At 38.8% G+C, this 26,543-nt stretch overlaps 2 protein-coding genes and 1 non-coding gene across 7 annotated transcripts in view; 1 reads left to right on the top strand and 2 right to left on the bottom strand.

Annotated features, from left to right (window-relative positions):
* Positions 1 to 17,748, bottom strand: part of Zfp91 (ZFP91 zinc finger protein, atypical E3 ubiquitin ligase) — a 35,059-nt gene extending 17,311 nt beyond the window's left edge. For both annotated transcript variants that reach the window (XM_059260198.1, XM_059260207.1), the window contains exons 1-2: positions 17,276 to 17,748; positions 12,686 to 12,714 (exon numbers count right to left, since the gene is read on the bottom strand). In XM_059260198.1, coding sequence (XP_059116181.1) covers positions 12,686 to 12,714; positions 17,276 to 17,628 — 382 coding nt within the window. In that variant the 5' untranslated portion in view covers positions 17,629 to 17,748. The remainder of the gene's footprint in view (positions 1 to 12,685; positions 12,715 to 17,275) is intronic.
* Positions 17,749 to 18,052: 304 nt separating this feature from the next.
* The window catches only part of Lpxn (leupaxin), a 30,707-nt gene continuing 22,216 nt past the window's right edge, over positions 18,053 to 26,543 (top strand). The window contains exons 1-3 of one of the 4 annotated variants that reach the window (XM_059260186.1): positions 18,235 to 18,349; positions 19,837 to 19,937; positions 26,072 to 26,229. Coding sequence is in view for 1 of the 4 variants with exons in the window: in XM_059260168.1 (XP_059116151.1) it covers positions 20,921 to 20,933; positions 26,072 to 26,229 (171 nt within the window). In the remaining 3 variants the exon portion in view is untranslated. Of the gene's footprint in view, positions 18,770 to 19,836; positions 19,938 to 20,829; positions 20,934 to 26,071; positions 26,230 to 26,543 lie in introns of those variants that run through there. The other 3 variants (XM_059260180.1, XM_059260175.1, XM_059260168.1) reach the window with 3 other exon arrangements.
* On the bottom strand, positions 24,118 to 24,242 carry LOC131903222 (small nucleolar RNA SNORA40). The gene has a single exon (XR_009377466.1). It is a non-coding gene; the product is annotated as a small nucleolar RNA SNORA40 (small nucleolar RNA).

Below are 26,543 nucleotides of genomic sequence, written 5' to 3'. Positions count from 1 at the left end.
TACAATAACCTCATGGTAAAGTTTAGTTTCAGTATTATTCTATTTCAGGCTCTGTAAAGACACTGTATACAGGTGCACAAACAATTTTATATTATCTTATATTTTCTCACATTTTTAGGGTGAATGAAATGAGATGGGTTATCCTGTTTTACACAGCATTGAAGACTTTAGCACTAGCTTAAGTATCCAGAATACGTACAGCTAGTAAATAAAGGTAATTTTTATATTTAGAAGCGAACCCACATGGACAGTAGATAACCTTTTAATAATTTCACAATGTAAAAACCTTTCTAAAAATAATGTAAAATTTAAGGTAACATCTGACTGCATAATTATAAAATATAGCAAAAGTTAAACAGGAGCAAAGTCTATTTAATAATAGCCTAATAGAAAAATGACACCTCAGAAAAAAAAAAATTACAGAATGGGAGAAAATATTTGCAAATTATGTCTGCTACAATACTTTAAATACATAAAATGCATCTTTCAATTAAAAAAAGGCATATAACTAGAAACGTAAGCAAAAGATATGAACAAACATTTCATTAAAGATAAACAAGCTAAAAAAAAAAAAAAACTCCAAAAAACAAAAACAAAACCACATGCAAAGACACTCAAAATCAGTCATTAGTGAAAAGCAAATCAAAAGCCTGATGAGACCATAATTTAATACTGACTAGGATGGTTATAAAAAAGAACAGTGTTGGAGAGAAACTGGAACCCTTGTACAATGCAAAGATATGTAAGACTGGGCAGGAAAACAGAAGATTCTCAAAATGTCAACACCAAATTACATATGATCTAACAGTTCCTAGTTCATGTTATGATTTGGATATAATGGTCCTCCTCCCCCAAGACTCAGGTACTCAAAACTAAGTCTTTTAGTTTCAACAGCTTCAATGCTGAGCCTTGACAAGCAACAGAATCATGACAGCTCTAACTTCAGTGAATTAATCCACAGATGAATTCATGCCTTAGTACACTGTTAGGAAGTGGGCCTTCCTCCTGGCTGCTATAAAGCATTTTTCCTTCACTGTAATAAAGTGGCAGCCTATACAATGGGAAAGATTTTTTACCAACTCCACATCTGATAGAGGACTAATACTCAAAATATATAAAGAACTCAAGAAACTTGATCTAAAAAAACCAAATAATCTAATAAAAAAATTGGTTACGGATCTAAACACAGAATTCTTCATAGAGGAAACTCAAATGGCTGAGGAACAAAGAAATGTTCAACATCCTTAGTCATCAGGGAAAGGTAAATCAAAACTACTTTGAGGTTACATTTTACACCATCAAAATGGCTAAGATCAATAATGCAAGTGACAGCTCATATGGCAAGGATGTAGAGTAAGAGGAACACTCATATATTGCTGGTGGAAGTGTAAACTTCTACAGTCACTATGGAAATCAATATGGTGATTTCTCAGAAAACTGAGAATCAATCTACCTTAAGATCCAGCTATACCCCTCTTCGGCATATACCCAATGGACACTGCATCCTACCATAGGACACTTGCTCAACTATGTTCATTGCTGCTCTATTCATAATAGCCAGAACCCTGAAACAACTTAGATATTCCTCAAGAATGGATAAAGAAAATGTACATTTACACAATGGAGTATTATTACTCAGTGTTAAAAAGTATGACATCATGAAATTTGCAGGCAAATGGATGAACTAGAAAAATCATCCCGAGGTAACACAGACTCAGAAAGATAAATGTTGTATGTATTCATTTATATGTGGATATTACCCATTAAATAAATGATAACCAAGCTACAATCCATAGATCCAGAGAAGTTATAGGTCTAGGGGGAAACACATGGATCTCCCTGGGAGAAGGAAATAGATTTATGGGTGAATTGGCAGTGGGAGTGGGGGGATCAGGTGGGGAGGAGGTGCAGATGGGTTGAGGAAAGGAATTCAGAGAGACAGCTAGATTTGAGGGGCATCTGAGGGGTGGTATGGAAACCTAGAGCAGTGGAAACTTCCTGAAATATATGATGGCAATCCTAATGAAGTATCTAAATAATAAGGGAAACAGAATCCCAACTAGCTATTTCTTGTCACCAAATGAAGCTTCTACTACTGGGACGAGATTACATCCAATTGCATTGTGGATGAAAGGGGTCCCATGGAAATCCCCAAACAACCCAGTCTGTTGACAATGGTTTGCTCTTCTTAAATTGATAGCAAGGCCCCATTATTGATGACAACTTCCACATAACTCATTGAACATGGAGAAGATGAGCTGGTACCTACATAGAACCTTCATCCCTATGTTCTAGTGTATGTGGTATGGGAACGTACTCTGCAGGGTACCAAAAAAGAAATGTAAACACCAACCTAGACATAAAACCTTTGATCTACAATGGTGGCCCGCCTGGAAAATTACACTAGGGCAATGGTGGCACAAATCTGTGAGAATTATCAACCAATGTCTGTTTGGACTTAAGGCCCACTCTGTGAGAGAGAACCCATACCCAATACTGCTTGGGTGACCAAGAACCAGAGACTAGATAGCCCAATGGGTAAAACCTAGGGTAAAACCAAAAACTATTGGTCTAAAAAAAAAAGAAAGGTAACAATAACTCCTAATGATATTCTGCTATACTCACTGATCAGTGCCTTACTCAGTCATCATCAGAGCAGTCTCCTTCTACAGCATATGGGAACAAATACAGAGACCCACAGCCAGACATAACACAGAGAGACAGATCTTGGAACACAGCTCTGAATGGGATGTCTCCATCAAATCCCTTCCCTCAGAGCTCAGGGAACCCCATGGAAGAAGAGGCAGAAAGAGTTTACGAGCCAGAGTGGATGGAAGATACCAGAACAAGGCCCCTTTAAATCAACCAAACAAAGGTCATATGGACTCAGTGACTGAAGCAGCAAGCACAGGCCTGACATGGAAATGCACCAGGTCCCCTGCATATATATTATTAAAGCTTTCAGTTTAGTATTTTTATGGGACTCCTGAATGTGTAAATGAGTGGGTTTCTGATTCTAGTGACTTCTCATGGGCTCTTTTCTTTCTTTTGGTTTGCCTTGTACAACTTCAACAAGATGGTTTTTGTTTTATTTTATTGAATTTGGTTGTTATCTCTTAGAAGCCTGTTCTGTTCTGTTCTAATGAGAGTCAGAAAGGGAATGGATACAGAGAGGAGAGGGGGTAGGGAGTAACAGTGAGGAGCAGAGGGAAAGGAAACTGTATTCAGGATATATTGTATGAGGAAAAAAAATCTATTTTTAATAAAAGGGGAAAAATAATTATGACTCACTACAGGCCCAGAAACATAGGCCAAATGATAATGGATGCAAATCTTTGAAACAAGGAGCCAAAATAAATCTTTCCTATTTGTAAATTATTTTCTTAGCAATTTTATCCTAGTAAAGACAAGTCACATGTCAAAATGTGAAAACAGGGATTTAATCAAACAAATGCTTACATAGAAATTGTATATTATCACAATTCATAATGGCCCAAATGTGTAAATAACCTAATCAACATAAGGTTGTGTATCTAAACTATGAGTTACTTTTGTGTCTACCTATCAAAAAAATGGCCAACACAAGGGAGGAAAATTTACCTTTGCTCAATTTCAGCTCATTAGGGCAGGAAGATGTGGCAGATTCTCACATCATAGCACGGATTGAAGAAACATAAATTGCAGCTAGAACCAGGGACAGGTTTAATTTTTTGAGGCCTGCTTCCAGTAACCTAATTATATTAGCTAGGCCTCATCCCCTGAGCCTTTAAGATAGTGTGAGAAGCAGGAAAACATGATCCTTAAAAAAGTGTGCTATGCAATAAACACCAGACACAAAAGTCACACATTATATGACTCCATTTATGTGAAATATTCAGAAAAGGACAATCTATAGACAGATAGTAGAAATTACTATTTGAGGTAGGGGATGGAGTCAGGATTGGGGAGAGGAGGAGTATTACTCTTAAATAGTATAGTGCACCTCTTTGGTGGTAATGGAAACATCTGGAGTTTAGACAGGAGTCCATGGTTGTACAATACTGTAAATATATTGTCTTAGTGTTCAATTGCTGTGAAGAGATGCCACAATCAAGGCAACTCTTTTAAAAGAAAGAATTTAATTGGGCTTGCTTACATTCTGAGGCTTATTTGGTCCATTATTGTTATGGTGGGAACCATGGAGGCACATAGACAGACATGGTGCTGGAGAGGTAGCTGAGAATTCTACATGAGGATCAGCAGGCAGTAGGAAGAGTGTCATTGGGCCTGGCTTCTGAAACCCCAAAGCCCACCACCAGTGACACACTTCCTTCAACAAAGTCACACCTACTCCAACAAGGCTATAGGTCGATGGGGGGTGGGGTGGGGTGGGTAGGAGCCAGAATAGCTAAGGTTAAAGAAGACATTTGGACAAGAGTGGTTAGTTTTATGAACAGAGCCAAGATATTGACACTAGCAACAAGAATGTTTTTTTCTAATTCTCCTAAGCAGCAAGATGAAGCTAAACAGAATTCCAGGAATTGCAGCCATTTGGCCATGGTGAAATATATTAGATGGGGCATCCCAATATTTAGTCCTCTGACTTTCAGGTTACTCATTTATCTCAAGCTTAGAAAAGCTAAATACAGCTAATATCTGGTTCTTTGCTGAAATAGGATGTGTTCAGTTGAGTTAGAAACTGGTGTAAAAGTCTTCTTAGATCTTAATTGTGTCTTATGGAGAATTAGCAAACCTCAAATACCCACCCAGTGCCAGCAATTATTTTTTCCCACTTCTCTAAATATAGTTCATATAACCCTACCAAATAATTATTTTTCATCTTTACAGACCAAGGAGAGGAAAGCAAGTAACAAATTTCCTCATGGTCACTCATACATTAAGTTATGGAGCTCACAATTGAAGAGTACAGAAAAGTCCAAAGTCTACATCCTTCCCACTATAGGTACCTCACCACAGAAAAGAATGAACATGAGGGGTCAATGTAAACTTCCTTCGGATTTGATAATTTACAACTAGACAAGGGCCAAGATCCAATCTATAAAATGCAGTGACTTAAAAAGACCCATAAGAAAGATGTACATGATATTTGTTTTGAAACAAAATGGGAAGATTTTTTTTTTTTTCTGTGAACACAAACCAGGAGAAAAGGTGATGGATTTTCAAACCACAAGAAATTACATGACCCACAATCTTGTCCAGGTTCACTTATTCTTTTCCTTTTTTTTCTGTTTGTTTTCTGTAGGTAAAGACAGGCCAGTCTCAAATTGAGTATTTGTAGTTGAAGATAACTGTATGTGATCCTGAGTGCTGAGATTTAGGTGAGCAACACCTTTAATATAGGGAGCTGGGAACTGAACTCTGGAAAGGCTTCTAGTATGCAAGATAAGCTACCATCTGAGCTGCATTCTCAGCTTGATGGTTTCTCTTATTTTGAGTTAACTAGACTCTATTTGTGTATACATGTTAACACTTAAATTAGATCTTCTAGTTATCTGTTTACTACTATTCAGTACAGAAACATAAAAAAGTATAAACTTAATAAACATACACACATTTTTTTATGTGATATTAAAAGTGTAGGACAAAATAACCCAATTATCATAGTGCCTTTGACTTTCATAGTACAACATTAGGTACATTAGTTCCATTTCTTAAAAAAGCACCAAAAGACTGGTTTTGCTTTCTCTTTAAATGTAGCTCTTAATTTGTGTTCATTAACTTAATGGCCTCTTTACCTGACAATTAGCTCAATGCTTGATATCCCAGCACTCCAAAGGATAAATAAGTAATAGCTAGATGACAGTGTAACACGAACTGCTAAATAGTCTTATTAAAAAAAACCTGGCGGGGCAGTGGTGGCGCACACCTTTAATCCCAGCACTTGGGAGGCAGAGCCAGGCGGATATCTGTGAGTTCGAGGCCAGCCTGGGCTACCAAGTGAGTTCCAGGAGAGGCGCAAAGCTACACAGAGAAACCCTGTCTCGAAAAACCAAAACAAAACAAAAAAAACAAAACAAAATCTGGAGCCAGATATTGGGGTGAAAGCTGAAAGATCTCTTTTTCTTTTTTTCTTCTGAGACAGGGTACCATGTAGTCCAGGCTGGCTTGAGCTCTCTACATAGCTATGGTGGATCTGAACTCCTGATCTTCCTGCTTCTATCTCTCAAATGCTGGATTACAAATGTGCTACCACACCTGGCTTCAGATCAGTGTTTACACAGAAGCAGGGCTTGATGGCAACTCTTGTAATCCTAACACTTAGGAGGGTAAGGCAAAATGATTCCACAAATTTGAGGTCAACCTAGGCTACACAGGAAGACCTTGTCTCAAAAAAGATGAAACAGTGACCTAGGTTTGGGGACAGTGTAGGGGGATAGAAAGGAAAATAGGAAACAGATATGATCTTATTTCCTTATGTATTTTATGAAATTCTCAATAAGGGTAATTATTAAAAAAAATAACAGAATCAGGTGACTAGCAACGCAATAGGCTATAAAGAACAGCTTGTGAAAGAAAGGGCATTAACATTGGAGATGTAAAAACTCTATGAGGGTGCCTATGATGGCATATAAGTCTAGTGATGTATTATACTGTAAACGTGACATAACTGAGAGAGAAATTACCACTTTTACGGTTGCACTTTCCCTTTAAAAGCTACCTAAAGGTTGCCAGGTAATAATGTCTAGTCATCTAAAAGACAGTAGCCACATGCAAGAGAACCTATAACTAGGCAACAGCTGCCATAAATGCCAGATGGCCCTTTCCTAAGTTATCTGATTTCACAAATGCCCAATGAGTCCCAAAGAATAACAATTACTCACCCATTTCAGAAAAATAACACATTATTTTTAAGACACTAAATTTAGTGTGGTTTCTCATCTAATTCAATAAACCAATTTTAAATTTCCTTATGTCTCAGTGCCTTCATTTTTAAATGAAACGTTAGGAGAAATAAGCTCTAAAATCTATCTAGCTCATTGATATACTCTTCAAATTCCAAGAGGTTAGATGGAATTAAAAAGGTATCAGAATTAATCAAGGTTTTAGAGTGCTCAGGAAACTTCTTGTTCAACAGAATACACATATATTTTGTTTCAGCTTGCTTTTAAAACCACTAAAATGACTATGAAGTGATAAAATTGACTTAATCATAAAGTCAAAAGAACACACAAAGAGCCAGTGCAGCCACATTTCAACGTTTTATGAGACTGACTCCAGACAGTGATAAGAGACTCTGAAGGTCAAATGAAGCAGTGAGGCAAATAAGAAACACAGTATGCATTCAAACCATTCCAGAAAGGTTCAATAATTGGAATTACAATGGCATTTTTCAAAGTGAGGGTGTAGGGGAAGAATACAAAGAATAAGTTTTCCAAAGTAGTTTGACATTGGTCTGGGTAAGCACATGCCTATATCCCTAGCACCTGGGAGCCTGAAAGAAAAGAGAGGATTTAGTTTTACTTTTAGGTCTGCCTCGGCAAAAACGCAGAGATTCTATCCCCAAAAATGTTTTGTTCACAGAGATCCCATGCTACCACGTGTTTTTACTATTTAGGAGAAATAAAACAAAAGATCACCCTCCAACCCCAGTTAGCAAGATACACAAGAATTTCTCTTTAAAGACAATGAACTGATCAATGGAAAAGCCATATCCATATTATTCATTTTTATATTAAGACAGCCTAAAACTATGCAGTGCATGCTGGCTTCAAACTAAGATTCCTTTGTCTGCTAGGATTACTATATGCCACTAGGTCTGCATCAAACTCCTACTTTTAAAAGCTTCTTGTCCCACATTAATGAGAGAAAATAAAGACCAATTCATCACACACTTCTATTCTGCATTTCCATACTTTACTAAAAAATAAAAGGAACAGCAATGTGAGAACCCTGTCTTTTGCATATAACTCAAGAAATCTTTGAGAGTATATAGTAAGTGTCTTTGTACGCTAATGAACAGATTGTTGCCTAGTAGTTTCTGGGTAGCTTTAGGACGTCGAACATTACTAAGATTAATGCACAATGAACATTTGGCACTTTTCGGCCTCACCTGCAGGGAGTCAGGACTTATGTTAGCTACCCACTAACAGCCAGCGATTAAATCAATCATACTACTCAGTGAAGCTTCCAGAAACCCCACCCACTCCAAAAACTGCTTGAGGGAACACAGGTTCCTGGAGTGTGGTCCATCAAGACAGGCTTGTCCTATGCATCTATATCCTTTGTAATTTCCTTTATATCTTAATTGTTTCTCCAAGTTCCACGAGTAACTCTAGCAAATTAGTTGGCCCAATGAAAAGAATGTAGACATATTTTAGTGTTGGTGGGAAGGACTAGGAAAAAAACCAGGGACCTGAGACTGGCATTGGAAGTGGTGAACAAATCTGTGGGCACAACCTGTGAGATAGGATGCTATCCCCAGGTAGGCAGTACTGGAACTGGGTATCAAAATGAATTCAACTAGAGCAGCAGTTCTCAACCTGTGAGTCTCCTTCATAATAGCAAAATCACAGTTACAAAGTAACAATGAAAATAATTTTATCGTTGGGAGTCACCACATGTGGAACTATATTAAAGGGTCGAAGCATTAGGAAGGTTGAGAACCACTAAACTAGAGGAAACCCAGATATTATCTTATACAGAAAAGACCGGCCACTTGGCATGCAAAAAGAACAAATCTCTAGATTTCAAACTGGTGTTATGTGACCTTTGTTTTGAGAATTTAAGATAAACAGTTTGTTAGTCCTACACTGTCAGAACCAGAAATTTGAGGAAAATTAAGAAGAAAACTAAACAATTTACAAAAAAATCCCAAAACAACAACAAAATAACCCCCCTCCCCAACAAAACAAAAACCTCTATTCACACAATTCTAGAGACAGGCAAGTCTATATAAAGACGCCAGTCCTGCATCATGTACAGGGGGATCACAATGCAAAATCAAAAGAGGGAAACAACTGAGAGCTTAAAAAGGCACAGGTATTTTAAAAGTCAATCCAGTAATGAGGCTTTTTTTTTTTCATTTGTGTGTGTGCACACGTTGGGGATTGAGACACCTGTTGACTTCAAACTCATAAATGTTCTGTCACAGCTTCCCAAGTCCTGAGATTACAGACCTTTACCAACACATCCAGCTAAGAGCAGAAGTTTAATGGTTAGTTAATTCTTAGTATTAATATGCTTGTGCTGTAGTATCTAGCTGTTGGCCTGAACACTGATCTAGATCAGTTGAAAGACTTTGAGACTTACGTTTTCGGAAAACATACAAAATTCAATCTCAAGACTGTATCCGAACCCCCAAATTTCCAGCCTAGAATTTAGATTTAAAACAAAACAAAACAAAACAAAACAAAAAACCAACAACTAACTCAATTTCTTGTTGGCTGATCCTCAGCTTCTCAAAATTCATTTTTAACTGACAAGTAATTATATTTAGTGGTACAGTAAATGATTCTAATTTAGCCTTGTCTCAGCACATACTTCAACTGTATACTTAGCATTATAATAACAGGCAAGGCTCATTCAACCATCAATCTTGATTTTTCTGTGTTTGTTTTTAAGAGACAGGGTTTCTCTGTGACCCTCGCTGTCCTGGAACTCATTATGTAGACAAAGCTGGCCCCAAACTTGGAGATCCACCTGTCTCTGACTCACAAGTGCTAGGATTAAAGGAGTGCACTTTTACTGCCCAGCCAATTTCCAATTTTAATACCACATCCAAAATGCCTTAAGAGTGTAGCCATGAATAAAACCTCCAGAGATGTCTCCGAAGGCCTGCAGTCCCCATGCCCTTCCAGGTCACCCCTGCCCCCAGCCCTGAACAGCTCCTGTTGTTGCTATCTCTCCTATCTTCCTTACTATGCTACCCTTGTGTGGGGCCTGTGCCTATGCCACTACTCTCCAGGGTCTGTGAGTACTAAAAACGCCCCCAAAGTGTGCTTTTATGTAGTAAGACATAGGAAAAAGCAAATGCACTCTGCAAGAAACACATGCAGGTGGATCCTTGGTTGCTGCTCTTTTGTTCCAGACTTTGGTGATCGCCAGCTAAGCTGGAGAAATTTGGAAGTTACAGTCAGAGCATGCACAAAATGTTTGGTGTTTATATTATAAAGCTTCAATTAAGCTAATTAACATAATTGCCAGTTAAGTAATTTACCATTTTTGTATGAGCACTAAAAATGACTTTAACAATCTTGAAATGTCTATTACATTATTACTTACTGTGCTAAAGTGCAATACAATAAAGCACTGAAATGTACTCCTGGAGTCTAAGCAAAACTTGTACCCTATCATCAACAGACCTCCTTCCCCCAACCTCTTGGCCTTTAGTAACCACTCTGCTACTTGTAGAACAGAATAATTTACAACTCATGTAACATTAAAGTAATACAGCATCATTTGTTTCTCTATCTGGCTAATTTCACGTAATGTTCTCTACTTCCATCTGTAAATGACAGTTTCTTTTCTGCTAAAGGATATAGGGTATTAAGTTATATAATAAACATTTACTTTTTGTTGTTCTTGTTTGCTGGAGAGAAGGCTTTACTTTGGAGCTCAGGCTGGCCTGGAATTTGTGGCAATCCTTCTAAGCCATCTGAGGGCTGGGATTTACAAGTATGAGCCATATGCCCATCTATAAACACTAAACAATAAACCCCCCCCCCGTTATAAATACTGATAAACTCTTAATGAAATTATCAACTCAAACGTATAACTAGTATTAAAAGGAACTGTTAAGTGTTAGTGATAACTAGAAAAACAACACCACACTATTGATGGATATAAATTAGCAAGCTAATCTGAAAAAATGGTAAGGAGGTTTCTCAAAAAACTAAAAACAGAAAATAGTTCAACCAAGAAACAATAAATTGTTGCACTCTAATTCATCAAATTTGGGGGAATGAACTTTTGTCAAGTTGTCTTTCTGATTCTTAGAACAGAAAGCTAATATTGGAAATACCAGTTAGAAGTACTATATTCAAGACATATTATTTTTGTCTAGCAAGGTTACTGTTACTACTTGAAACCAAAAGATAACACAATGAAGAAAACAAGGCTTAGCAAGTGTTATAGAAGCAAAGTTATAAACAGAATCAACAAATAAACAGCTAGGGACAAGCTGAGAGTTTATGATTAATGAAGCCAGCAGGTGAGCGGAGACAAGAGTTTCCTCTTTCAAACTGCACTAACGTTAGACTAGTGAAGACATGAAGGAGATGGGAGTTTGAAAATATTCAGATCCAGAATCAAGTTTTCATCTTTCCCCAGCTGCACAGCTACCCATCATGCTAGCACTTCCAGAGTAAAATACTCAAGCAAAAATCATTTCCAGAGTAGTTCAAACATTTTCCTCAAGAAAAATCTATTTTCTGCTCTGATGAAAGCAATTGCCTTTAAAAATTTCTTTTAATAAGTCCTCTAGTACTCATTGCCTATCAATACTTCCCCATATAGTAAGAGCTCCAAAGTGATTTCTGAATAAGGAACACAGACCTTACACATCTGGCAGATATAACACTTTCCAACAAGAACCTTGCTAGACAAAAACAATCATGTCTTCTTCCTGTATTTGAGATATTAGCTTTACAGTCCAAGAATTAGAAAAAGAAATTTGAGGAAAGAACTTGACAAAGAAATCACCAATTCAAGTTACTAATCACACTGCCATTCTTTCAAATTGCATAAAAATCCAATTTTTAAATGTGACTTAAACATCTGCAAAGCGTACTTTATAAAGAACAGAAAATTTTTCACCAAAGAAGTTACAGATATATAAAATGTCATTTATATATATTTACAGGAACATACATCTCACACACACACACACACACACACACACACAAAATGCGCGCACACGCTACTAGTAAGCTAAAGCAGGAAGATTCTGAGTTAGTTTGGGCAACACACTGGGGTTGTGTCTTCACCAAAATTAAAGATAAAATAGCAATGCATAATTGAACCTTAAAAACTTACTAGTTAATTCTACAATTAAGTTAACTCCAGGAGCTGAAAACTGTCCATGTTAGATGAGACCAAGAGTACAAACAAGAAATGAAATACAATTAAGGAGTGTTATTTGGCCCAGTTTAGAATTTAATTTCAAAGATCACAACTAAGGACTAGAAAAAGGAGAAAAATATAACTGGCGTAACATGGAGGCATTTTAAATAACTCAATTTGCAAAGCCAGAATGAAGTCTCATATTTAAAAGTGAACACAAGCTTCCTTTTATAATCTAGATAAGCAGAAAACTACACTCAACATCATTTGAGTGATACATTTTATTTGATAAACTGTAAATAGAAATGACTTATTTACCAAGGTAAAATCTTAGCAAACTTTTCACATTCTTCAAACTATGAGTCCACCAGCGATCAAGATTTGCCTACACTTTACTATTGTTACACATTATTTTTGTTACTTCTTAAAAAATGGCTAGCTTTAAAAATTGGAGTGGCTTTTAAATTATAACCCATTATTGAGTTTCTAAATTCAAAGACAGACACTGTATTTTTCAAATCTGCTTTCTGTGTCATCGAAATAGATTCTAACTCTTCCAGTAGGCCTACTGCAAAAAGTCACCTTTGAATGGAAAGCACTGAATAATCAGGCTGAAGTGTAGTGCCTTTTCTATTAGACTACAAGACAGAGCTTCCTATATGTGAAGAGGAAGAAGGAACCTTACCTTTATCAGTTGCTATTTTTTCTATGCACCTAAAAGAAATTAAGAGTCAGATGTTAAATGAGTACTTTTTTGTGCATTTCCTTAAAACACAAAAGTATTTATTTTAGATTCATCTCTACAATAATACAGAAAGCATCTACAAGATGTTGTTCAAAGCAAAGTCTAATTTTCAGCAGTGGTAGAAATACCCTATCTATAATATACTATAGCAACTGTAAACAAGTTTTTAAAATATTGATTAATGTAAAGAGTGGCTACCATAGTCAACAGCACAGAAACAGTAGCTTTTAATCACAAAAAACCCCCCAAAAAATGTTCCTAATTTTATTAAAAATGGTTATGCAAGAAAATGAATGTCCTTATTTTATATACGTACAGTAAATAAGACTGAAATGACAACATCTAAGATGTGCTCTAAAACACCTCTGTCTAAAAAAGGAGGTAGGGAAGCAGGTGTAGCAAGGATGGTAAAAGATGTCAGTAACTCACCTCACTGATAAATATGGATGTTTTGTTACACTTCTTCCTCTACTTTGTATTTATCGAACAACTTTATTAACAAAATTTAATGAACTTTAAGAGTTCCTAAAATTGATCACTAAATCCAATAAAAATTTCTAGAAAGGCAATATATGTACAACTCAGATAAATATTACTTATACTTTATAAATTAAATGCAAGTAAAAGGGTCAAATAGTTATAAGCCTACTGACTTAAATTACAAAGTGATCCCTATGATTTTAATTTGGGATAGCAAAAGTAAGTGGAAAGACAGTATTGTGAATTTCATATCCCTTCTCCAAACTCAGAAGTAAATTGGCTTCCTATTTGTTATAAAGGTACCACATAGTATCTAGCAGCATAAAGATTGCAAATAAACTCAATGTAATTAAAAGATGTTTTGTGAAAGAAGAGCTGTCACTGTGCCTAATTTTTAAAAGCTTAGTACTACTAGCTCTGCCACAACCTTCACAATTAACAATTGGGAACCACCTTTACTTTAGTAAATGGAGCACTAAAAACATACCTATTGGCTGTCTGAGATGTTTTTGAAATAGTTCAATGCTTCTTCTACCACCATCCTTATTGCCCCTAGGATCCTAACACTCAGGATTCCAATGCTGTGGAACTGAAGCTTTCTAGAAACAAAAAGCTTGTGTTTGTCTATTCAGAATATTCACCTCATCCATCCTTCTTACTATCCACAACCCTTCAAGCGAACACAGCAAAAATGCAGGTTTATTACCATTTTACTTTTGACAAAAAACTCCACAAAGAACTCTGAACTCCATATACTGGAGAGTAAAACAACACTCTTCTTCATGTGTCACTCATCTGAACCTAAAGACTTCTTAGTTTAAGAAGGTTATGCAAGAGCTATATTTTAAGTTTCAAGACTTATTTGTTAAGGAGTTTTAAAATCTGGAATATACAGATATCCAATTTTATACTATAGAATAAAGGTATTTTGCCTCCTACCCTCGTCTTAATTTGATTTCGCTGTTTGCACATGGATATTTTAATTTATTAAAAGCAGAAGAGCCAGGCAGGGTGGTGCACGCCTTTAATCAAAGCACTTGGGAGGCATCTGTCAGTTGGAGACACAGTATGGTGTACATACATACAAAGTTTCAGGTAAGGGCTACATAGTGAGACCCTGTCTTCAAAGAAATAAATAAATAACCAGAAAACCCTAAAAGCAACCAAAGACACCAAAAAAGAAAAACAAAGCAAAACACATAAGAAATAAGCCAAAGAAAAAAATTATATCCTTAACTTTCAAATTATACCACATGCTTCTTGAAGTACATCCACATTTGAAATGAGAATCTTAACTAAAATACAGAAAACAATGAGCTTACTTCTTAAATAACATGAACACAAATTTGTACAAACTGAATCTAAATTCCTAACTACAAGCTATTTAGGTTGTGTATAATGAGTCTTAGCATTTAACTTTATACCTTCCTCCTGAACATAGTCACTAAAATTTACTTTCCTGTATTCATATTTTGTATTATTTTAATTCTCAAAAACTTCAATGTGAATTAAGTTGTTATACAGTTATGCTTACGAAAGTATAACCTGTTATTCAGCTGTATAAGCTCCTGTCACAAACTCAAAATATCCACAACAGAGGAAATAGCTCTCAAGATGCTGGTGACTTGCTCAAGGTCACTTAGCCAGAGAGCAGTAAAAGCTGAGACATCAAATTTTTCAGCCTGAATATCAAGTTGAAGCTTTTTCCACTATATAATTTAGTAACACAGGTTTCAGTTGATCCAAATCTATGTTTTCAATATTTTAAACAACTTTGTACATACTGCCATTTCTTTGAGAGAAACAAATATAGGTTAATAGCTAATTGCATAGGATTTTGTAGGTAAAAAAGCAGGGATAGGGAAAATGGATGAAAAAGTAACTAGAGAGGGAAAGATCTGAAAAGAACAAATAATTAGTATAGAAATTAAGTTTCTCATCTCCTTTTTAAATGTCATTTTATTTGGAAGAGATTAATCAAGGTCAGAGTTCAGGACACTGACACTCAAAACTGCATGTCTTAAAGGATCAAATAGAAAAGTGAGTTTAAAAACTTGTCACATCTGTAAACCTTGTACACAAGTTTAATGAGTGCTAATTAACATTCCCTTTCTCAGCACGGTCCTTAAATACAAGGCCAGGCCTAAGTTAATATTCTATTGTCTCAAGGATTAACAGTACTAGTCCCAGTTACTTTTCAGGTAACTTTTCAAGATTCCTCTGATTTGTAAGCCACCGAATAAGTAAAATGTGCAATAAAAATGAAAATTCATTTTAAGAATGGTAAAATTTGATCTTAAATACATGACCAAGGATAAGTCTGAAGGCCAAAGAAGGTAAAGATCACTGTAACTATTTATAGTACTAGATGAGAAGGAACATTAAGATTGCTTCTTCCCCTCCATAACGAATATTGTGATCAAAAAACAGGCAAGCAAGCAATCATATTCATCCAAGATCAACTGTTTCCACAATTATATTGTGGGATTCAAGATGTCCATCAGTAGTACTTCCTATCATGTGGGGAAAAGTAAAATATTATTATTCTATATATAATTTTACTTGATTCAGATGTATTTTTAACTCTCAAGTGGCAGGTAAGAAATTTTAAAAAACTTGTTTATGTAAGGTAATACAAAACCATGCAACTTAAAAAAACTGACACAAAAAGATCACTACAAAGTATTCCTGTCTCTGCTAGGCCACCACTACTCAAAATAGCAAGTTGAATTTAGTATTTTACTGTGTGAGACAGTCTGAAATGGTTCCACAACATATTTAATACACACAAACTCAAGTCATAGAGGTTAAGCCCCGCCCCCAACTGTGCACAGATGAAGAAACCGAGGTACACATAGGTTAAAGAATTTGCCTACGGAATTTATGCTCAATTAAGATTAATGATATACATATTTTCAAGTTTGTGAGTTAAATATTTATGAATTTAAGATTTCTGAAGCATGTACATACAGCAGTGACAACTCTCAATTCAGCTTAAGAATTTGTAATCACTAATTTTGAAACAAGCTTGTTTTTAAGCTTTAAAAATGTCCTAGGTCAGCCGGGCGGTGGTGGCGCATTTAATCCCAGCACTCGGGAGGCAGAGGCAGGCAGATCTTTGTCAGTTCGAGGCCAGCCTGGTCTACAGAGCGAGATCCAGGAAAGGCGCAAAGCTACACAGAGAAACCCTGTCTCGGGGAAAAAAAAAATGTCCTAGGTCTAAGGTAAGAAAGTCCTTGTACTGCTACTGGAAGGTTGCAGGTTATCTGAAACTGAAATCCCCGCCCTTCGATTTTCTCTGCCCCCTTTCCCACTTGTAAATCAAATGACATAAAATTCTCAACAATGAATAAGCTAATTTGATTAAACGTGTAACTTTCTAAACTCATGTACTTAATTATTCTTAAGTATTACTTTAATAAGCAATTTAAAATATTTACGCTCCTGGCTATCTGTTAAGGGCCTCTATTAGTTCAAAGTAGCAATTCAGATCAATCTAATTTTAAGAATGAAGTATCTACGTCAAAATATATGCATGAAGAAAAAGTACATATACTGCTTGGTAAAAACTACACATCTAGTTTGGTTATATAAAACAAATTGCCACAGCCACGTTTTCATCCTGACGGTAAAAATGAACCTGACGATTTACGAGGGCGAGAAAGGCTACTTTTAAGTGGCTGGCAAGCTACTTAACAGGGTCGGGCAAAAACACTCTTCAAGGCTAGTACCGCGCTGCTGATTTCCTCACGGGAATGTGGTGTAAAACTGGATGCGATAGGCTGACAAAGGGGGCGCAGAAGCCAGAGGACTGAGCAGGCGGGAAGCAGAGGGTATGCAGCCTGCACAGGGTGACTTCGGGCGTGGGCTGGCGGCCACAGGCTGCGGAGCAGCAGGAGCCCGGCCGCTAGCGGCGTGACATCTGGCGTGCCGAACCGGCAGGGGGCAGAGCAAGCGGGGTGTCACGTGGAGCGGGTGCTACGGGAGCCGGGAGGGTAGTGCGGATCAGAGGGGGGTCTTCCCCAAAGCCTCAAAGACCGTGTTACTCACTGGAGTCGCGGACTCTTCTTGCCCTGAGCAGGAGACGGGGGCTTCGCGGCCGCGAGCTGCTGCCCGGGGGCGTCGGGAGGCCTGTGGCTGGGGCTGCTCCTCCGCCGGCGGGGATACTCGGCCTTCCTCCGGCGGGACACAGCGGCGGCGGCGGCGGCCGCAGCGGCCCGGCCGCGGTCCCGACCTCCCCTCAGCACGCGGCTGCTCGCGGTGCCTGCAGGCGCAGCCGCCGCCGCCGCCGCCGCCGCCGCGCCGGGCCGGGGCTCGTCCGAAGCCGCGTCGGCCGCCGCTGCCTGGCCCCCTTCCTGGTCCTGCTGCTCCGGGGATCGCGGCTCCTCCGTCTCCCCCGGCATCGGGGCTCGTCCGTCCCCCACCCCTGCGTCCCAGGCGGCGGAGGCGGCGGCGCCCGCGGCGCAGCTCCCCCCGCCCCCTAGGCTCCCGGAGAGTCCGGCTCCCTCACTCCGGAGCACCGCTCTCCCCCCCCCCCCGCCCCTCCGCCCGCTCCGAGGGCGCCCCCCCCCCGCCCCCTGCCACTCAAGCCCGCGGCCGCCGGCGGCGCGCACGCGCGCACCCGCACAGACTAGCAGTGGGCCAATCGGGAAGGAGGATCGGCCTCCCCGCCCCGCCCCTCGCGGTCTCACGCGCAGGAGCGTCTTCGGTGCCCTCCCCCACCCCTTCTTTCAGCCAATCAGGAAACGGCTCCGAGGGAGAGCGCGAGGTTTCCTTCCCCGCGCACCCGTTCTCACCGTTAAACGGCTGCGTCTCGCGACAATCCCAAAGTGACCTTTTTTCCCCCCCTCAGGAGTTCAGCTCAAGCTAGGGGCGGTGGGAGGGGCAGGGCTGGCGAGGGCGGTGGAGAGGACAAAACGCACCTTTACCAGCTTCGCGCGCATCTCCCCCCCCCCCCCCCAGCCGGCTGCGCGCGCACCTGCCTCCCTGAGGCGCCACTGTGCCCTCAAGGGCTCTTACTAGCCTAACAAGTAGCCTGGACGTTATCCCGCCTCCACCCGGACCCCCACCTTCCTGCTCTGGCCTTTCTGTCCCCAGCGCCGCCAGCTCTCGAGGGGAGAAGGGGTAAATTATTTGAGTTGCCGCTTCTCCTTTAAGAAAAAAAGGCCCCGTCCGTTGCCGGATGAAAGTCTCTGAAAAAATGGCGGCGATAGGCTAGAGGCGGGGTTAAGGGAATAGCGCGGGATAGTCATGAGGCGCATGCGCAGGCCTAATTTAGCCCACGGCATTCTGGGAAACGAAGTCTTATTTGGTCTGCGCTTCCAGGGAAAAGATGGGAAACTAGAGGCCGAGAGAAGTCTGGGAGTTTTTGACTGATTCACCACGGGAAATGTAGTTTTCTATCCACAGTCCGAGTTTACGTCCCAGAGAGGCACTGCTTCCGGGTTAGGTCGCGACGCCTGCGTACAACTGGCACAGATACTGAGCCAATTACTGGTGCCTGAGACTAAACTGCTTCTTTTTACTGTTAAGCTTGGCGTTTGTGTAAGTTCTCCGAAGTGCCCTCGTCACAGTCCCTAGTTTGGTTTGGTCACTTGACGTCTCCTCTGCGACCTGCTGTCATTCCTCCATCTTGTGTTGACCCCCTCACCCGTGAGGCCCTGGAGGTCAGGGGCTCGTTATGCTTCTGCTGTTTCAATTTTAATAAACTACGTAGGGACGAATTGTAAAGTTGTTTCCTGGTAGGAACTGGGCATTGAGCTGGCTTTGGTTGTGGTCCTTGAGCTGGAGCTGGAGAGAGGGTTAGCGTGACTCCCAGTGCTTTCTGTGGGGAAGCTAGCGGTCTCTCATGCTCTCCGCCCCAATGCTGCATGCCTTTGCGGTCTGTAGATGTTTCTGCAGCACAGGAAGCACAGTCAGAATAGCAGCTTTTGACTAAGCGTATGCAACTAAGTAGTTTCCTGATGGGTAAAGGGGGGTGGGGGGGTTTCCATTTGTTTAAGCCACAGCTGGTGATTCTGCGGCCTCTTGTGTTCCTTTCCCTCTTATACATTGTAGGTATTTCTTTCTTTCCCTATTATACATTGTTTGCAGTCCTTAGTTTCCTTTTTGTACATTGTAATCAGGGAACAACTTGCAAGGAGACTCTATCCCTTGAAGATGGAACCATCCCCAGTTAAGGTCTACACAAGAGGGTGGAGATACAAGGTTTGGGGATCTAGTTCTGAATTTTACTGTAAACATGCAGTGAAATTTATTTTTCTTTCCAGCATTTGGCTCACTTGCCCCACTGATAAGGCAAATGCTTTTAATCTGCATTGAGTCTTTGGTTCTTTCAAAGGACTAGTGTTTTCAGTTGTAAGAACCTACAGTGTCCCTAGGAACGAATTTTCAAGTTGTATTTACAATGAGCACGTTTGGAACAGCACTGACATCCAATGGCTGCTTAAAGTAATACAAAAGCGAGCCCCTTAAAAAGAGATCTTAGTAAAATGAATGACTTATTCCTTTTAAGAAACAATCACTGTACTGTAGGAGAAAGATAACATACTGAAGTAAAACTGGATTATATGGTAAGTTAGTAAGGCTATCTCTTTATTCTGTTCTTTTAGCCAGTTACTATTCCTTGGGCCTGTTTCTCTACTGGTAAACACCGGGACAAAACCCACTTCACAGGGCCATAATTACAGGTCTAACATACTGACTTCTCAAGGTGGGCCTGTTATAAATGCTTTCTTCCTTTTGAGATGAACTAAGGCTCAGTGATAAGATAAAAAATTGACCTTGCTTATTGTTTGAAGAAATTGTTACAAGGCAATGTGAACTGAGTCGGGATTGTGAATAATTCAAATTTTAGTACCTAGTATCTTAAATTTGCTGGATTGACTCTTCCTTAGCCTGTAGATGTTTGCATTTTGGATAATTGTATAAATCAGTACTAGAGAATTCAAAAGTGAACCTACTTCTATTCAACTTTAAAGAATTTATAATCTGGGCCGGTAGATCGCTCAGCAGATAAAGGCACTTTGCTGACAAGTCTGATGAGCTTCATCTGTGGGCCCCAGGAGGTAGAAGGAGAGACTTGACTCCCACAACTCACGAGTGTCCACACACACACACACACACACACACACACACGCACACAAATGTAATTTTAAAAACTTTTTTTTAAAAATTACAGTTTGTCAGGGAAATCGGGTCAGCATGACTGCTGAGTAAGAAAATAGAGATAGTGAAATGAAGTTAGTGCTGTTTAATCAAAAATTTTAAGGAAGGAGCCTATGCTTCCATGGTCCCTAATTTTACAGTGGAAAAAAAAAAGGAAGCCAGAAGTGGGCAGGGGGATACTTAAACTTGGAAAAATTGAACCCTTGTATATGATGGGTGTTTAAAATTTGAAGAAAATCAACTTTCATTCTTTATAACCACCCTTCCCAATGTAGCATCAAAATCTCGATCTTGCAAAGTCTGCCATTCTCTGTCAGCACTATTTAAAACAAAACTGAGCTACTAGAAAAGAAAAGAAAAATTTAACAAATCAAAAGTGAGGAAGTGCTAAGCAAATACAGGAACCGAAAAGGGTCATAGAGGCTGCTTTGCACTGTCTCATTCAGTTCCGTTGTGGTCCCCTTCTTCACCACATGCCAAAACAGTTCTTCACAATCTTCAGGACTAGAGCATCGTGGGTATAAGACCATGGAAGAGCTGGGTGAGTGAGGGGCTTTTGAAGATGCTCTGAGGAAGTGTGGTCTTGGTTACCATCCATCCCCATGTGTGATGAGGTGTCTTCTAGCCAAACTGAGGATAGTGCTGAGAGATTCTGTTTTCGCTTTTGTCTTCAGTTCAAACAAGAGTGAGGCAGGAGGAACTATGATTGTTGGGGGAACTATAGGGTCTGTTTGCAGAGGCACAGTAGGCAGATAGTTGAGAGCTAATCACAGAACAGACACCCAGAGAAGCACTTTTAGAAGAAAATGTAATTGAAAGTGCTTTCTCCCTTGGCAGATACTGGAGATCCTAGGGCGGCTCCACAGCTAGGTGATTGTGGTAATATGATTTTGGAAGAAAAAAAAAAAAACCCAGGTTGGAAAAAGGAGAGGAAATAAAATGAAGGGAAGGAAGGGAGACAGGAAAGGGAAAAGGAAAATAGGGAGAGTGTGGGGAGACAATGAAATCACAGTGCAGAGTAAAGGGTCTGTAGAGGTTGCAGAGGCCAGTAGGATACTAATAAACTACAGCGGTAGCATCGCTGTAGTGGTTCTTGTTTATCTTTAGAGAAATCTTGAAGGAGCAGATTCCTTGGCCAGAAATCCAGTCCTTCCTTCCACGCTGAGGTCAGGAGAGCAACAGTAGACATGTCACCAGCCACCCTACCCAGAGAAACCACAGATTTCAAAGCTTGGGAGCTGTGAAGTCTGCCTCCTTGGGACTCATTTCGCACACACCTTGGCAGCTTTTACTTATTTGTTTTGTTTACGTATAGCATCTTTAACATCAAGTTGCTAACTTTCACCCTGTTTTCAAGCTGAACTAATTCCACATTGTCTGTGTGTTTGTAGCTGTGCAAAATCTGCCAGCAATAACAAAATGCATAGCTTGTACATTGTCTTTAAAAAGAATTATTGGGCTTGTGTTTTGAGGGCTGAAGAAACAGAAAGAAAGAAGGGGAGAGAAATGAATTACGGAGAAAGGGGGTGTTTAATAAATGCTGAATTATTTTGGCAAGAAAATGTATTTTGAGACTGTGGTAAAAGCTGTATATTGAACTTTGGTGTAGAATACAGATTATTTTTCTATATAATATTAGTTATTTATTCTTTGAGAATTTGATGCATGCATATCCTGTGTGGGTATTGAGGGAATTTGCATTTCTCAATGGAGTTTTACCATTTTTTTTCTGAGAGGATCTTATTTTGTTTTATTTTATGGATATTAAACTTTTATTCAAATTTAGTTCAAAAAGTTAAAAGACAACTAATACAGGGAAAACTTAAAATATGTTAATCAGTTTAATGTTTGCAGCAACCCTGTGAAATAGATATTACGTTTTTTTTCTTTAAAGAAAAACAAAACATCTTGTTCACTCTCAGGAGCTTCTGACACTAAGAGCAATTAAATGACAATGTTACAAGTTGTTCTCCTATGTTAGAAGTGTGTTGGTTCTGGTGGCTAATGGAGTAATAATGTTTTTTAAAAAACGTATGCTTTTCTATTTTCTGAGTAGGATACTTGTCAGGGAAATCTTGCTCAGAGATGTACAAAGTATGCAGCTTTGAAAGCTAACAGTGTAGATTATCTAGGGAACTTCAGGGCAGTGGACTGCTGATGCTTGCATCTCAACAGTCTCTTCAAATTGTCACCATTGCATGGAGTGTGGTGTTGCCTGCCTGAAATCCCAGTACTCTGGAGGTGGAAACAGGAGGTTCCGAAACTTAGGGTTATTTTGGGCTATTAGAAAATTTGAGGCCAACCTAGACTACATAAGAGCCTATAAGAGTCTATCTCAAAAAAGGCAGACACGGGAGGCAGAAGCAGTTAGATCTCTGTGAATTTGAGCCAGACGGTCTACATAGTACATTCTGGGCCAGCTAGGGCTATGTAGTGAGACACTGTCTCAAAAAACAAAAAGAAACAAAAGGCAGGGAGTATCTGCCAGGAACAATAGTTTAACTACTGCCATCCCAGCACTAGGGAGGCTAGGTTGGACGACTGCCCAGAGTTTGAGGCCAGCCTGGGCTGTGCTAGTTCCAGGTTTGCTTGGGTTAGAGTAAGACCTTGCCTTAAACAGCAATGAAACAACTTGGGGTGGAGTTTTCTTTCTACTTCTGTAGAAATTGTATCAAGGACAGGTTGGCTCAGGTGGGCAGATCCTCTCTCTCTGCCGTGCTGCTTTGGATGTTAGTAGGCATGCATTCACCTAGAAGGTTTCACCTAAATCTTTGCAATTTAGGCATGAGATCATTATAACCTGTGGAGACCCACAAGCAACTTGACTTGGGGGTGAAGGTTGATACTCAGTTTCCACAGATCAAGGACTAGGAAGAACTGCAGTCTTCAGTCAAGTTTCACTCACCCCAGTAATCTTATATTTGTCACACCGAAAGTAGTCATCTAATTTAAATTATAGAATCTGCATGAAGCAAAAAGAGTAGCCACAGGTTACTGGTGAAATGTGCGCTCATTGGAAACAGGAAGTGAAAGTCCTGTTAACTCAGGAGCAGAAAGCAGAGTTTAATAGATTTGGTGAGCTGATGCTTCTGAGGATTACTGCATACCTTTGCTGAATGATACTCCTATCTCATAATCTTTAATATAAATGGATTCTAGTGATCCAGGAAGGCCTCTGACTTCTGATTGGATCAAAGCTTAGAAAATAGAAAAGAGAATGACTCTGTTTAATAGATGTAGAATAAAATGTTGGAATTCTGAAATTCAGAGTTGAGTCTGGCCAATAAAATTCTGAGATAAAACTTTTGCTTTATTATTCTATTTTCTTTACTCCAAAGAAAACCCATTTCATTGTAGAGAGTTAAAAAAATACACAGAAGTAGAGAAAACATTTTAACGAAATCTAAGCCTTCTGATTAGTGTCAATAATTATCAGCTTGACAATCTTATTTCATATTGTTTTCAAAAAATTTCAGATATGAAATTTATCTATAAATATTTCAGCCTTAATCTATTACACAAATATGTGTATATTTACAAAAACAACCGTATTAACAGTATCACACACACAATAGCTAATAATGAAATAACATCATACCTAAAATTAACTGAAGTCACTTTAATGTCAATATTTTCAAATTCCTAAAATACTGGTATTTAATATTATCGACTATACAGCATTAAATATTCTTTTTAAAAATTTAAAAATTTTATTTGTGTTATCAACTGTCTTCTTATGCAAATAAAACTCATGCTGAACACTGAATTCAGAATTGCCAAAGAGGATTTTTTTTTTGTACTTGCCTTTAAGTTTTTGATCACAAGTTCAGCAAAGTCTCACACAAATACTCTCAGTATTCTTGATTGCTTCATTTTTTAAAATTATAATTCTGATCTAAATTGAAATTAGCTATATGTCTCTTAGGACTCTTTTAATTAAATATGTGCCCCTTCTATCTTTTTTTTTTTTCTTGTCAGTTTATTTATTGAAGGACAGTCTGGCCTAAAGAGATTAGTCCAGTTCGGTTATTTCTGAAATGGTGTACGAAGGTCAAAATTTTGTGATATGGATGATTGAGAAAGTTCTACAGAAGATTTCTTTTGTGAAAACAAAACGATTAGATCTTCCTTATAATATTGAGAAACACACATCCTTAATCTGGGGATGTGGCTTGGTGGCACATTAACATACTTTTATGTAGTATATGTAAGTTCCTGAGTTCAGCATTGTGAAGAGGGAAGACAGTGGGGGTAAGACAGTTTTTGAGCTGCTGCTGATGGCACACCCATGTGATCCCACCACTCCGGAAGTGGAAGCAGGAAGATCATGAGTTTTAGGCCCTCCTGGTCTAGTTGGTAAATCAGGCCAAGTTGCTCTATGGCAATCTCTCTTAAAGACTAGACAGATCAAAACCCCCATTCTCTCAAATATGAAATACATGTTTGTTTTTTAATAGCATGTTAAGTTCATTTTCTTTATTTGAGAATTTCAGAGCTAGGCAGGTCCTTAGAAATCACACAATCTAATAATGCTTTGTAAGCTCATAAAAACTAACATATTTAAAAAATCCACTAAGTTCAAAAAAAGACACTAAAGTATCTTGACTTGCAATTTGAAAAATATTGTTCAATCCAATTGCTTCATTATGTAGATGAAGAAAGACCTTCAGAGAACATGTTGTGCTTCAGTTGACTCAGACAATCTGGTCATGATGGCAACTCTAACTTACAAGTTTACAATGCTTACGTTGGAGGTGGGGCTCAGAGAGCTCTCCTTGGAGTTCAGATTCTGTGCTCAAGAGCCTGTGAGAGCTACACTCTCTCTCTCCTGTGTATGAAACGAGGACAGTAATGTCCTCTACCTCAAAGTGCTAGGATAACACTCTTCATACACTGTGATGGGCAGGGGCTAATTTCATTAATCATTGTGATTAATGACATTACAACAGGAAAGTACTAGCAAAATGCTTGTGAAGCCTATTGGAGATTTCCCAAGAAAACTGCAAAAGAAGTCATGATTATTTGGATTGCTACCTCTTACTTGATTGGGCAATATTTTAGTTTCTTTCTTTCTTTCTTTCTTTCTTTCTTTCTTTCTTTCTTTCTTTCTTTCTTTCTTTCTTTCTTTCTTTTTTTAAACCAACCTTTTTCCTTTCTACATCCAAACAAACGAACAACCACCACCAACAAAAAACCACTAGTACATAAGTTTTGTTGTTGTGGTTATATTCTTGGGCTAATCCTTGAGATCTTAGACTAAAAAAAAAATCAAGATTAATGTTTTGACTCCCCACTGTGGTTGAGATATATAGTATGAGAGAATAAAAAAAGAATGTTTGCCTCTTGGTATATTTTGAAAAACCTTACTTTTTTTCTAATATGAAATAAATAATTTTTTTGGTGTGTGTTTGTGTATATGATCTGGTTAAAAACCAATACCTAGAAGCCAAATTGTAAAACACTAAATTGTAGAGAGCATATGAAATTGAATGCAAACAAAGGAAATATCAAATGGACCATAATCTCCTAGGACATGTCACACTCCTGAAGTGAGGTATTGAGGGAGGGAGGTATTTGCAAATTGTTGTCATCCCAAACAAGAAGAGAATATTTAAGAAGAAAATAATTCTGGAGACTCACAAATTCTACATTATTCCCCCTTTGTTTCCTGTGATGTAGATGCCTTATTGGAGGAATTGGAACGCTCCACCCTCCAGGACAGTGATGAATATTCAAACCCAATTTCTTGTCACCTGGATCAGCAATCTAAACAGGGGAGCATACTTCCCCAATCTCCAAAGACCTTGTCATCTCAGAGTCACACAAGTCCCTTGAAGGTAACATTTCATCTATTGTAGTATTGTAGACAATATTTGACTGCACTTCTGAAAATTAATTGTATCCCACATAAAATTATATTAAAGGAGAAACATATATTCAGAACAGAAAAAAGTATCATTTCAATATTAATTTAAAAATAGTTGCTTTTGGAAAGAGGAGAATTGAGAAAATTACTGTAGAGTATGCCTTTGAAATGATTTTCTTCTAGTGAAGGCTATTGCCTCATCCATGCTGGCTGCTGTTATGTTGCTCCCTGGCAACCAGAGGTGGCATGTTACAGTGTGACTAGAGTCATACCCAGTAAAATCAG

This window comes from Peromyscus eremicus, chromosome 1 (assembly GCF_949786415.1).
Source record: "Peromyscus eremicus chromosome 1, PerEre_H2_v1, whole genome shotgun sequence".
NCBI lineage: Eukaryota > Metazoa > Chordata > Mammalia > Rodentia > Cricetidae > Peromyscus > Peromyscus eremicus.
This window is presented reverse-complemented; position numbering and strand designations above follow the sequence as displayed.